Source organism: Rhipicephalus microplus, chromosome 8 (assembly GCF_043290135.1).
Source record: "Rhipicephalus microplus isolate Deutch F79 chromosome 8, USDA_Rmic, whole genome shotgun sequence".
In the NCBI taxonomy this organism is placed as follows: Eukaryota; Metazoa; Arthropoda; class Arachnida; order Ixodida; family Ixodidae; genus Rhipicephalus; species Rhipicephalus microplus.
The window spans coordinates 22,433,667-22,446,224 of NC_134707.1; the positions used below are offsets into that span (position 1 = coordinate 22,433,667).

The following is a 12,558-nucleotide window of genomic DNA, read 5'->3' on the forward strand; positions in this document are numbered from 1 at the left end:
GGGAATTCGTATCTATCTATCTATCTATCTATCTATCTATCTATCTATCTATCTATCTATCTATCTATCTATCTATCTATCTATCTATCTATCTATCTATCTATCTATCTATCTATCTATCTATCTATCTATCTATCTATCTATCTATCTATCTATCTATCTATCTATCTATCTATCTATCTATCTATCTATCTATCTATCTATCTTCTAATCTCGCAGTGAGGAGTCGTGCGACCCGAACACTTTCGGAAACTTCACGCTGTGCCCGAGCTGCATGAAGCTGTGCCCCTACGATCAGCTCAAGAATAAGTGCACCATCCAAAGGGTACGTTGTATTGCGTACCACTGTGGAAAAATCAGGACCGAGATACAGGTGACTTGCAGTATATTTCATGCAGCATTTGACATAAACAACCACACTTCGGTTATTGTTATGTGAAAGAGCCCGCACTAGGTCGGTTTGCGAGACTGACACTAAATTAAAAAAAATGGGTTGGAATCGATAAATTTAACTCTGAGAACTCTCATGTCTTTAAAATTGCCACAACTTGCTTATAGTAGAGGTGGAAGTCAAAGTTACAGCTCGTTTTTTTTTTTTAATTTCTCGCCGTGAATCTTGCGCGTGACGTCGCTGATTTCAAGTGGTATTGTTCGCATTTTGCTTCCATTGGCTCCTCGAATTCACCCGAAACTTGATGTGATGACTGCTTGCCAACTTCAGAGGTTAATGTACTTAATCTTTACTGGTTAGGAACTAAGTGGGACCCAGTCGACGTCATCGAGGTCCATGCAGAAATTACAAGGTGACGTCATCAACCATGCGTCGATTTTGCGTTTTCTCGCTTTCCAAGCATGTTCTCGTGGCAAGCGTGGTGGTCTTGTAATCGCAAAGTAGTTCGTTCATTCATTGTGCCAGCACGTTCAGCTCACACACACATGCGCAAAAAAAACTGAAGAGAGGTAAACCCTATGAAATCCTTACACTATTTTTTTCTCATCCTCATACTTGCAGATTGTGTCAATATTCGACAATTCGGGCACAGTCGGGTTCTCGGTCTTTATGTCACTATGGGGTGAGTCTACTTCCCTTCTTGGCTTTCTTTTTTTTCTGTTCAGTACCGATTCACAAGTCCATGTTCACTTGCACGTGATATATCTTGAATAGAGCAAGCTAACCAAGTCCACCAATAGCAACACTTGAACTGCTGTAAAGTCGAGAATCATGGGCTGGGCAGAGCGATTTGAGTACAGATATTTACATGTATCTCAGAACGAAGGCTTGGCGATATCCTGAATACGGTAGTTGCGTCGGAAGCAGCAGAGCGAAGTTCACGCCTGTGGAAGGGCACAGTGTTGTCAATCAACAGATATAATGTGCAGCAATGCAGTTGTAAGGGTTAGAGGTGGGCCAGTAGCAATCGCTCCGTATTTCGTGACAAATTATCGCGAAGAAGGCGAAACACAAGAAGAGAAAGATGCAGTACGAACGCTGCAGCGCTTATACTAAGTACTCCTGTTTTTGTGCTCCGTCTTTCTCGCGCAGATTTTTCACAAACATGAAATTTAGTTGTTTATCATGCACAAACAGGACTTCAATGCCACTTCGTAGTAGAACCAAAGGCATGATCTGCATGCAGATGAATTTATTTGGCAGCTCCAACAATGATTCACGACTGCTTAGTACCGTTAATATAATTTCTGGCGTTCTACATTCGGCAGGCACTGCTCACAAAAATCCGCCACTGTCACTAAAGTGAAAGTATACATTTGCTGCATGCTGCCAGTTCTAACATATGGGGTTGAAAGATGATGGCTTACAAAGAAACGAAGAAAAACTTGAAGGCCACACTGCATGCAATGGCCCAACGAGAAATCATTAAAGTAGACTCAACAGATCGGGTAATGGAAGACTGAGTCAGGGATCTAACAAGCATTGCAGGTATCTTAGCTGACATCAAGCAGAAGAAATGGACCTGAGATGGACCAGTAATGCATGTAACAAACAAACGGTTACTAATGAATGTTTACCATTCATTACCATGAATGTTTACCAGTCAGTGGTGACTATTTCTTTCCCATCCAGTGGTTACCAATGGATGGGAAACGCAGTTGAGGAAGGCAAAGACTTAGTTGAAGGGACGAAATTAGGAATATACAGGGATGAAATAAAATCGGCTCGCACAGGATGGGGTAAACTGGAGATGATTTGGAGAGGCCTTCTTCGTGCAGTTGGCCCAATAGCCTGAAATAATGACGCGCCAAAACCATGGTGGGATTATAAGGCACGCCGTAGTAGCAGACTGCAGATTAGTTTTGTGTTCTCTTTTTGTATTGTCCATGGCTGTACACGTCGCCGTGGCTACGTCCAAGTGTGGTATGACTTTGAATCAGCTGCGTTTCTCGAGGTTACATCTTCGTAATGCCAATTTGTGGTCGCAGCCACCATATTCATCGAGTTCTGGAAGCGTCAGCAAGTCGTCCTCGCCTGGGAATGGAATCTGAGCAACGTTGACACACTCACGGTAAGCACTAGCAGCCGCCACGCATGCACCCAAGAACGAGTAGATGAGGCATCAAACAAAACCCCGTCCTCATTCAATATGGGGCACTGCTATGTGGTTGTTGTTTTGTATAACTGTACGTTTAGTAACTATACGTTTAATAGTGCTAAGGCCTCAACGCTATAAGGTTGGTTAGGTGTAACGTCGCCACATTCATTTTTAAGACGGAAGCTTTGATTGTCTCGTTGCACAGCTCCTGAGGGAAACATTCGTCGCTTGCGGGCAAACGAAGTGATACAAAAAATTATGTGACCTGAATAAGAACATGCTCTGACGTCACTATGTACCATCATGACGACCCGCAGGTTTGAAATTTATAGCGTCAAGATGTGGTTGGTGGCGTCGTGATTGAATGTGTGATGCGAATTCTCCACACTGTGCACTCTGTTTACTTGATGTTTTCTTTAGTTTCGTAATAAATATTACGGATGATGTATTGTTACTCTTCATGGCGGCTTTCCTTTCACATTTTCACTGCACTATTACAATAAACTTTCATTATGAATGGCTCCTATCAATGCTTCTTTTTCTGTGTAACTATTGCACCAATTTCTCTCGTTGATTTAGACATCGTTACACTTCGGTCCTTATTTCGTAATTTTTATCTGATAATCATGTAGAGTGGATACCGGTATGATATCGCGACATTGAGACCCCTCTTCGGTATGTGCTCCACGTTGTAGACGTGTTATGCGAAACGAATAAACGTTTGATTTAATTCGACGTTTCTGGAAGACACTAACTAATCTGACATCATCAGTTGACATCGCCGCTTGTTGATTGGGCCGGGGGGGGGGGATAATCCCAGAGACAGCACAGCACCAACTGAGGTGCCGAAAGCCAAGGGAGGGGGGTAAAGGTAATGGCTATCTGAGAACGTGCGTGTTTACACCACATCCACTCGTCACGTCCTGCAAGAAATCTGATGCACGGTTGCACATTTCGATTCAATACGAAGTCTGTAGCAAGTTTTTTTACCTTCGAGTGTTACAATGAGTATGACTTGCCGGACGCGTTCTTTGTTTTTGTCTGTCTCCGCGCAGGAAGTTGTCAATCCGGAATATGAAGCCAAGGCACGGGTCTACAAGCTGAATCCTGTCACCCTCGTAAGCAAATGACACCGCAGCCGTTTAAGACGAAGTCCGCTTTAACTGTTAACTTACCATGCGCCGCCTTGCAGAGGTACGAGCCGCACGTGCCGTTCTGGGAGAGGATCGGACGGATCGCCGCTGCCAATGTTATCCTCCTCTTCCTGGTAAGTGCACTCCGCTCCCGGATTCATTTCACATTCACGCAGTAACGAGCGATGAAACCGATACTATAGAGAGCAAAATAACGGGTGATCATTTAATTGGTGGCAGGAGCGGGGAAATTTGCGACCAAGCAGGTTTTACTTCAGAGCTGTTACGATAGTGCTTCATAAAGAAAGCAACAAAATACCAATCAAGAAAGGTGTAAGGCAGGGGGACACAATCTCCCCAATGCTAGTTACCGCGTGCTTACAGGAGGTTTTCAGAAACCTAGAATGGGAACAGTTAGGGATAAAAGTTAACGGAGAGTACCTTAGTAACCTGCGCTTCGCTGATGAAATTTCATTGCTGAGTAACTCAGGGGACGAATTGCAACTCATGATTACGGAGTTAGACAAGGAGAGCAGAAAGGTGGGTTTTAAAATTAATCTGCAGAAAACGAAAGTAATGTACAACAACCTCAGAAAAGAGCTGCGCTTCAAGATAGGTAAATAGTGCACTTCATGTTGTAAAAGACTATGTCTACTTAGGGCAGGTAATAACCGCGGAGCCGAACCATGAGATTGAAGTAACTGGAAGCACAAGAATGGTGTGGAGCACATTTGGCAAGCACTCTCAAATTATGACAGGTAGATTGCCACTATCTCTCAAGAGGAAGGTATAAAACAGCTGTATCTTGCCAGTACTTAGCTGCGGAGCAGAAACCTGGAGACTTACAAAGAGAGTTCAGCTTAAATTGAGGATGACGCAGTGAGCAATGGAAAAAAATGGTAGTTGTAACCTTAAGAGACAAGAAGAGAGCAGAGTGGATTAGGGAACAGACGGAAGTTAAGGATATCATAGTTGAAATCAAGAAGAGGAAATCGACATGGGCCGGGCATGTAGCGCGTAGACAGGTTAACCGCTGGTCATTAAGGGTAACTAACTGCATTCCCAGAGAAGGCAAGCGGGTTAGGGGGAAACAGATGGTTAGGTGGGCAGATGAGATTAAGAAGTTTGCGGGTATAAATTGGCAGCAGCAAGCACAGGACTGGGTTAACTGGCGGAACATGGGAGAGGCCTTTGTCCTGCAGTGGACGTAGTCAGGCTGATGATGATGATGATGATGATGATGATGATGATGTAGTAAATAATTGTAGTGATGAATTGAAGTGAATAAGAAAGACGTTGATACCATCAGGTCAGTTATCATCAACTCAAGAAAAAGGCACGATAGCGGCGATCAAGCACCGTCATCTGGGTCCGCCTGCGTTCCTTTAGAGCTACCACCCGCTTGCTCAGTCCTTCAATAAACACCCCCTTTACAATTGGTGGAGGTGCGGGGTAAGTAGCGGCCGCGAGAGGTGCTGTCTGTTGGGCAGCGTCAACTTGCATGGTCGGCGGCAGGGTGCGGGATCGGAGTTCCAGGGTGTAGGTGATGTAGTTACCGAGCACGATCCACCAAATGTAAAGGGGGTTTAATGAAGGACTGAGCAAGCGGGTGGTAGCTCTAAAGGAACGCAGGCGGACCCAGATGATGGTGCTTGATCGCCGATCTCGTGCCTTTTTCTTGTGCTGATGATAGCTGACCTGATGGTATCAACATCTTTCTTATTCACTACAATGATGATGTTACGATCGAGACTTGCCGCGTATCGTAGATACGAAGTGGCCATGATCATAAGCCGGCATGCACTCGATCACCGCACAAACACTCTGTCGATATGTTTATGGGACACTAACGGTAAAAACGATTTTTCGCTATTAGTGAAGAGCAACTTCACAATCCCTAGACCACCATTGTTGCCGTGAGGTGACGCTTGGCAAGCGAGAAAACACGCGAAAAGAAAACGCGGGCGTGTCACTTGAGCAGCAACTATGAACAAAGCGCTGGTGAACAAAGCGCGCAACAAAGCGCTGACGCTTGAGCAGCAACTCAACAAAGCGCTGGTGTATATAAGAGAACACGGGCCCTCCAGGGTGGTTTTTGCACTCTTTTCGCTTCAAAAACGGTTACTTCGCATTGCCACATTCCTTACTAAAGTTTTCTTATCACTTACCCTGTAATTCTAATTTAAACCGCTTCTGCAGTGTTCGAGAAGCTTCGCGACTGTAGTAGGTCGTTTTGTTAAGATTACACGCACAACGCGAATATTACAGATTATTCTGCAACCTGCGTGGCTGTCAGCGAGAACGCTGGAATATTCGACTTCACTTGTAAAATGTCGACGCGCTTCAGCGCTTATTAGTCGATCGACGGCCAACGCTCTGTCTGTCGCTATAAGTGCCACTTTGTTGCTGTAATCCGACTTTACCTTACCTGGCCACTAGTTCGGCCAAATAAACAGCTTCGTTTCTGGACAAGCCATCTCTGCCTTCGTCAGCGTCGCCACCTCAGACATTATTATTACAATATGTTGCTATCGAACTCACTGCTTCGCCTTTTGCGGTGAAACTGATTTTCGTTTTCGTTACAGCTCGTGGTGGTGCTTTGTACGGTGATGGGCGTGATCGGCTACCGTATCATCATGGTGACGTACTTGTCGAGCAAGTGGTCTCGTCTCACGGCGCACGTTGCGACCACGGTCAGCGCTTCCATGATCAACCTGATGGTCATTTTGTCGCTAAACAAGGTGCGTAGTATAGGCTGTATTGTAAAGTATTCGAGAAAAGTTGTGAAGGAGTTACTCCAATGAAATAATCAAATTGCATTAGTATTTTTTTTGTATTTTTAGTAAATGTCATATTACTTTACAAGTTACACCGCACAAGCAAGGCAAACAAAAATGAAGTGCATAATCTTAATCAACAAAAACACCAATAAGTAAAATATTATTAATGTTTTTGTTGTTATTAATAATGCAAAGCCACTCCTTCAATATGGCTACTGAAAGTGTCCAGTGTTTTTTAAGGCAGCAGTATTTTGAATATATTCGATGCATTTGCAGGCACCACAATAATCTGTACCGGAACCTCGACACCAATGTTTTAAATGGCAATGCATTTCTTCGTCGGGCTATGTCAGGCGTCCGGCGGCGGCCGCGTGCCAGCAGCTGTTATTTCTCCGCTCTCACTCCCTCTCCCATAGCAACAGCTGCAGGCGCACGCGCTTATCCTCACCCCTAGCAACCGCAGCATGTGGTGTGAGAGTTGATGCGGTACTTCGCCTCCCCTTCTTTCGCCGTCTGCTCAATCTCCTCCCTGTGCCCGACTCCAGTCCTCTCGCGCCTTACTCTCCACTGTTCGCTGGCTGGGCGCCTCTGAAGAACACCTAGAAATGTGTGCTCAAGACGCCGCTGTGAAATGCCAACGCAGAACCTAGAACGCTGGCGCCCCCCTCTTCCGTCCCCTTGCTCCTCACTCTCAACCTTTCGTTGGCTGGGCTTTTTTCAAGGCGATGGCAAAAGTCACTGAAGGCGAATGTCTGACGGCAACGGTGCCCTCTCTCGGCTCAAAAAATGTATTCGAATTTCCTCTTGGTTCTCTTCAGAGTGGTGGGGGCGTTTTTTTTTTATTTTGAGCGACAATCTGAAAAGTGTATTTAAAATTTATGTCAATACCCCTACAAATACTTCTTGACCAAAACCAAGAAGTTGCCATGGGCAGTGTTGCGTGAAGGAGAGACAGCCAGATGTAATAATTGTAAGAAGGTGGACTACGAGAGAAAAGAGGCGCATGAGGGGGAAACAGAAAGTTAGGTGGCTAAATGAGATTTAAGGAGTTTGCGTGAATACCTTGATGATTAGCGAAACATGGAGGAGGAATTCGCCTTGCAGTGGACGTAGTCGGGCTGGTAACGTTGATGCGAAGTTACAATGGCCAAAAAGTAAGGAAGTTACGTTGATACTACTTTTGAAAAGTGACAAAATTACTTCAATGAAGGTATCATGATGCATGCGCTAGCTCGTGTAAATTATATTTTGGGATATTTCAATGAAATCTGGAAGATCTTTGCTCAACTGGCAACCCTTGACTCGCATTCAAATGAACATTTTATTTTTTGTTTGTGTTTTTGCTTTTGTTCTTTTTTTTCGCATAACATAGAAAAAGCTTACTGCTATATTTGAGTATAAACGCGACTGGGAAAGCGATCAGTAAATAGTTTGTGAAATTGCTCGTTTCGGGTATTTCATTAGATTATTAAATTACCGGCCTACGAAAGTGATTCATTATATCACATTATATAGTAAAAAGTAATGGAAATACTGTGATTTCATTCGCAAAGTCTATTCTAGAGGGATCAATGGCAATGCGGTCATTAGGCTATGTCGTCAAATGGATCGGCAGCATTGGTGTAACCAGGCGAGGTTAGGGGGTTGGTGGTTCAATCCGAACCCCGAATTTTTGAGTTTGACATGAGTGTACGCATGTGGAAATTTTGCGAATGCACGCAAACGTACAAACGCATGTTCGGACATACTTTTATAAAGTATGGTTAAACCTTTTCCCTTGAAAAACTTGAACGCACATTGTGTCTTGAATGGAAGCACGTTGAACGGAGGCTACATAAAAGCAATACCGCAGTCGAGGTACGCCAAGCAGTGACAAAAAGTGCGGACTTGGACATGTTCTTATACAGTGCAGACTCGTCATTTCAAAACACTTCAAGTTTCAACAAAGCGCACAGGCGAACAGACGCGAGCAAGAAAGTTCATCAAAGCTGATGCCAGAGCATGACCGTAAACTTGTTCAATGTTTATCAACATACAAACTTTAGATGATAACCTCACCACGAATCACTCCCTTCTTTGCAGTTATATGGCTGGATCGCCAATCGCTTAACTGATCTGGGTGAGTCTTACCACTACATTTATGGACTTCGGTGTACGCAGCAATATAAACATCACTGACTCGTGCAAGGTGCTCCGCGGAACTACGGTATAGGGTTCTCATCAAAGGCGGTTAAAGTTTTCTATAGACATATTCCCTGTTTGTACACAGTGGTAGGTGCTTGTCTATAGTGGCGTCACTACGCACGGGCTCCGTCCAGCTCAAAGCTCGCCACTGCCCTCTATGATGGCGTGGCAACTGTTACAGCAGCTGCAAAGCTGCCTCCGAGCATAGTGCTTCGTGGAGGAACCATGACGACTGTAAAGCTGCCTTCGATCAGAGTTCTTTGGAAAGGAACCGTGACAACTGGCGCAGCAGCTGCAACGCTGCCTCCGAGCACAGTGCCGACGTGTTGGGCGTGTGGTATTTTTGCAGCTGCTGTGCCAGCTGTCACGTGATCATGTATGCGGGAGGCTTCTTTCCAACGCGCTGTACTCAAAGATAGCTTTGCTGCTGCTGTGCCAGTTGTCACGTGACCATAGAGGGTGGTGGCGAGCTTTGGGGTCCGCGGGGCCCGCACAGAGTGACGTCACTACAAGCGCTTTAGTATGTCAGCAGTGCCTACCATTGTTTAGAAAATTGTGGTTAGAATTTAACACAAGTTAAGTCCGGTGGGGCTCCCCTCAGGTGACTGAAGCGCAGCAGCCAATCGCCTACGCGACTAAAAGAACAGTCTCTCCCATGCACTTCTGCAATATTTTTAACTATAGATCGATGGTGGCGTCAGGTGGCTGTTCAAGGAAATATTCAGTATGACACCGAAGTTAACAATGACGATACAAATCTATAGTGCAGTGCTGCTGCACACTAGCCATCAGAGCTAGGTCTTCCTAACGGCGCACATTTTGTTTTCACTTGAAGCAGCTTGGGTGAAGGGCTACGGGCATGATTTCTAATGGGCCAAGTAGATGTTGCATTGTGTATATAAGCACCTACGATCTGTTCCAATACTTCTCGGTTGCGGCTGAGCAGTTGCTGTTTATCTTATAGACTTTCTTGTAAGGCATTTCATATACTAAATAAAGGCACGTACAACGTTTATAAATTAATAACATTTATTAACATTAGAACATTTATAGCAGAAATGCCTAGAAAAAAATGAGACATATCAAACGTAAAAATAAAAGCTTGAACTGGTGACATGGAAGAAACGACCGGAATCGCACGATGCGAAATAATATGATCATATCTAGTAAACGTGGCATGTTAATGACTTACATGCTCTCAAGCAAGTTGAGATGTGATATTACTTCATACTATATAGTTATCGTTACTGAGACCAATAGCATAATACTCTGTGTACAGTGGTTTGTCCACGAATTTTTATGAACTGTTGCACGTTAACTATTTGACTTAAATTGTAGCGTCAGTTGTCCAAATTGCTTACGCTGAACGACGTTCTGTATTCTATGTTTTGCAGAACGGCCTCGGACGCAGCGCGATTACGAGTACAGCTTCGCATTCAAGATGTTCCTCTTCACCTTCCTCAACAACTACTCGTCCCTCATTTACATCTCCTTTTTCAAAGGAAGGTCAGGAGAACGGCCACACGCCCGCCTAATGTTCAATCACTCTATATGCGATTAAAATCTAATATTCTGCATCATGAACGCGGAAAACCCTAAATGTCAGAACGTTATTTATGTACTTTTTTAAAGACGATTGGACTACGAAATACACCTCATACAAGGCTTGAACTGATGTCATTGAACAGCCACGTTGGAGTTCCAACATGGCGGCACGTGAACTTCGTGTTGTCGCGTTAGTGTTATCAGTGCATCGCATCCAAAGTTTATTCATTATTTATGCACAGAGGACCAATAACGCTCTGGTGACGTTATTCCCACTGAAGGAGGAGAATCGACGCGCGAATATGCTGCCTTGATGTCATCTGAGGCGCCATGTTAGAACCGTGTTGTGTGTCCGTGGCCTCACGTGCAAGCCATCAATTCTCACTGGATTGACTAGATGCCGCTTAAAGCTCGTATGGTTTTGCATTGTCTCCGTGCAAGGCCTTTGACAAAGCGACGATTCCATGTGATGACGTCACGTCAAAAACTTCGACCACCTTGTGACGTCATCGCATGATAATTTTTTGCGTCATTCATGTTGTTGCCACCGATGCGGGCGATCAGTTGTCGTGAGGCATGTCTTTCACTTTAATAACACACTAATTTTGTGGTCTACAAGTTCCAAAAGCACAATACGATGGACACCGTCATTGCGGGCTCCGGATTTTTGACGATTTGGCCTTGCACGGGCTTCTAGCACTCTTTCCCCTCTGTTGAAATACGACCACTGCTGCTGGGATTTATACACGCAAACGTCTGGTCAGCGGTCAAGCGCAATAACCGCTGGGCTAGTGTGGCGGGTATGAACAGCCTACTATTGACTATTGCACGGGTGGAGTTAGGTGCAGCCGTACTAGACTGTTAACATTGCCTACTATAGACTATTCTACGGGTGGAGTTGGGTGTGACCGTACTGGAATGTTAACGTTGCCTACTATAGACTATTCTACGAGTGGAATTAGGTGCCACCGTGCTGGTCTGTTAACATTGCCTACTAAAGACTATTCTATGGATGGAGTTAGGTGCCGCCGTACTGGATGTTAACGTTACCTACGACTATAGACTATTGTACGGGTGGAGTTAGGTGCCACCATACTGGACTGTTAGCATTGCCTACTATAGACTAGTCCATGGGTGTAGTTAGGTGCTGCCATACTGGACTTTTAACATTGCCGCTATGTATCTTGCACAGCTAAATGAACAGCGTCACTGTGGGCGTATACAGGCACATGATGACAACGCTTGGGCTGATGCATTCGACCCTTTTTTTTTTATCTTATCGATCCACGTCACGGGAAACTCAATATTCGTTTCACAGCCCAAGGTGTTGGTACCCACATAACGTGAAATAGTCTGTAGGTGAGAAGAAACAAGATTACGTGTTAGTCTTAATATACCTACGTGCCCTACGTGAACTCGCCTATAGTGCATACGCAAACCAACGTGCACATTGAACCACGCTTCTACAAATGTCATGCTCAGATTTGTTGAAATTAATACACGCTCCATGTTCCAGGTTCTCGGGTGATCCGGGAAGCGAGGCGCATTGGAAAGGCTACACCCTAGATAAGGTCCGTACGTCTCTATCTGGCTAAGCTCCTCGATCGCTTCAGTACACCCTGTACCGAACAAAAAGCTATGATGTGTGAAAATAATAAATTTATCTATACAACATGCCTGGCAGGTTTTAACGTTCCATATAATACCACGCTGACTTCAAAGGCCTTTGTAGCTTTGCTACTTTTGTGTTCGCGTGCCGTGAACTGGCTACATGCGTGTGACTGAACACCGAATCACGGTTAGCGTGCGAAGATGTACCGAGGTCAGCAAATATGTGCCATCGGTTGATCATTCCACAATGCAAAATTTACTTTTTTTAAAGTTAGCCCTCACGCTAACCAAGAAATCCTAACCTAACTCAACCAAACCAATCTGGCTTGGTTAGTACGATCGGTTTGTACTTACATCTATTTTGCTTTACCTACCCTTTTTTAACGCTAAACTACCTTGTACTGCGTGTTTGCCTTACTCTTCGATACTAACCTACATTGCTTCTAGTTGTGTATTCGGCCCCTTACACTATCTCTGTGAGTGAGGCATTTGTAAATGAATTAATAAGGTTGAGTAAGGCAGCAATAGACAGGCCTGGACAGTCCAGACAGGGGTAGAGTAAGCTAAGGCAAGGTAAAGCAGAGTAGGATAGAATAATATATATATATATATATATATATATATATATATATATATATATATATATATATATATATATATATATATATATATATATATATATATATATATATATATATAGGATAGCGTAGTGCTGGAGGGGTAGGTTACTGTAGCGCAGGATGGAATAGGAGTAGG

General features: G+C 44.3%; 1 protein-coding gene across 1 annotated transcript; it reads left to right on the top strand.

Moving 5' to 3' along the window:
• Positions 1 to 274: 274 nt before the first annotated feature.
• LOC119165257 (anoctamin-4) lies at positions 275 to 10,207 on the top strand. The gene is made up of 8 exons (XM_075872620.1): positions 275 to 325; positions 1,013 to 1,073; positions 2,440 to 2,522; positions 3,605 to 3,667; positions 3,742 to 3,816; positions 6,268 to 6,423; positions 8,545 to 8,581; positions 10,041 to 10,207. The coding sequence occupies exons 1-8, from the start codon at positions 275 to 277 to the stop codon at positions 10,205 to 10,207; spliced, it is 693 nt and encodes a 230-aa protein (XP_075728735.1).
• Positions 10,208 to 12,558: the final 2,351 nt, after the last annotated feature.

What these genes read in the sequence shown, in the direction of transcription:
- LOC119165257 (XM_075872620.1), top strand. Translation starts at nt 275, where the DNA reads ATGAAGCTGTGCCCCTACGATCAGCTCAAGAATAAGTGCACCATCCAA. An exon ending in AGCTGAATCCTGTCACCCTC is followed by an intron (nt 3,668 to 3,741) that starts GTAAGCAAATGA and finishes GCCGCCTTGCAG; the next exon opens with AGGTACGAGCCGCACGTGCC. An exon ending in ATGTTATCCTCCTCTTCCTG is followed by an intron (nt 3,817 to 6,267) that starts GTAAGTGCACTC and finishes TTTTCGTTACAG; the next exon opens with CTCGTGGTGGTGCTTTGTAC.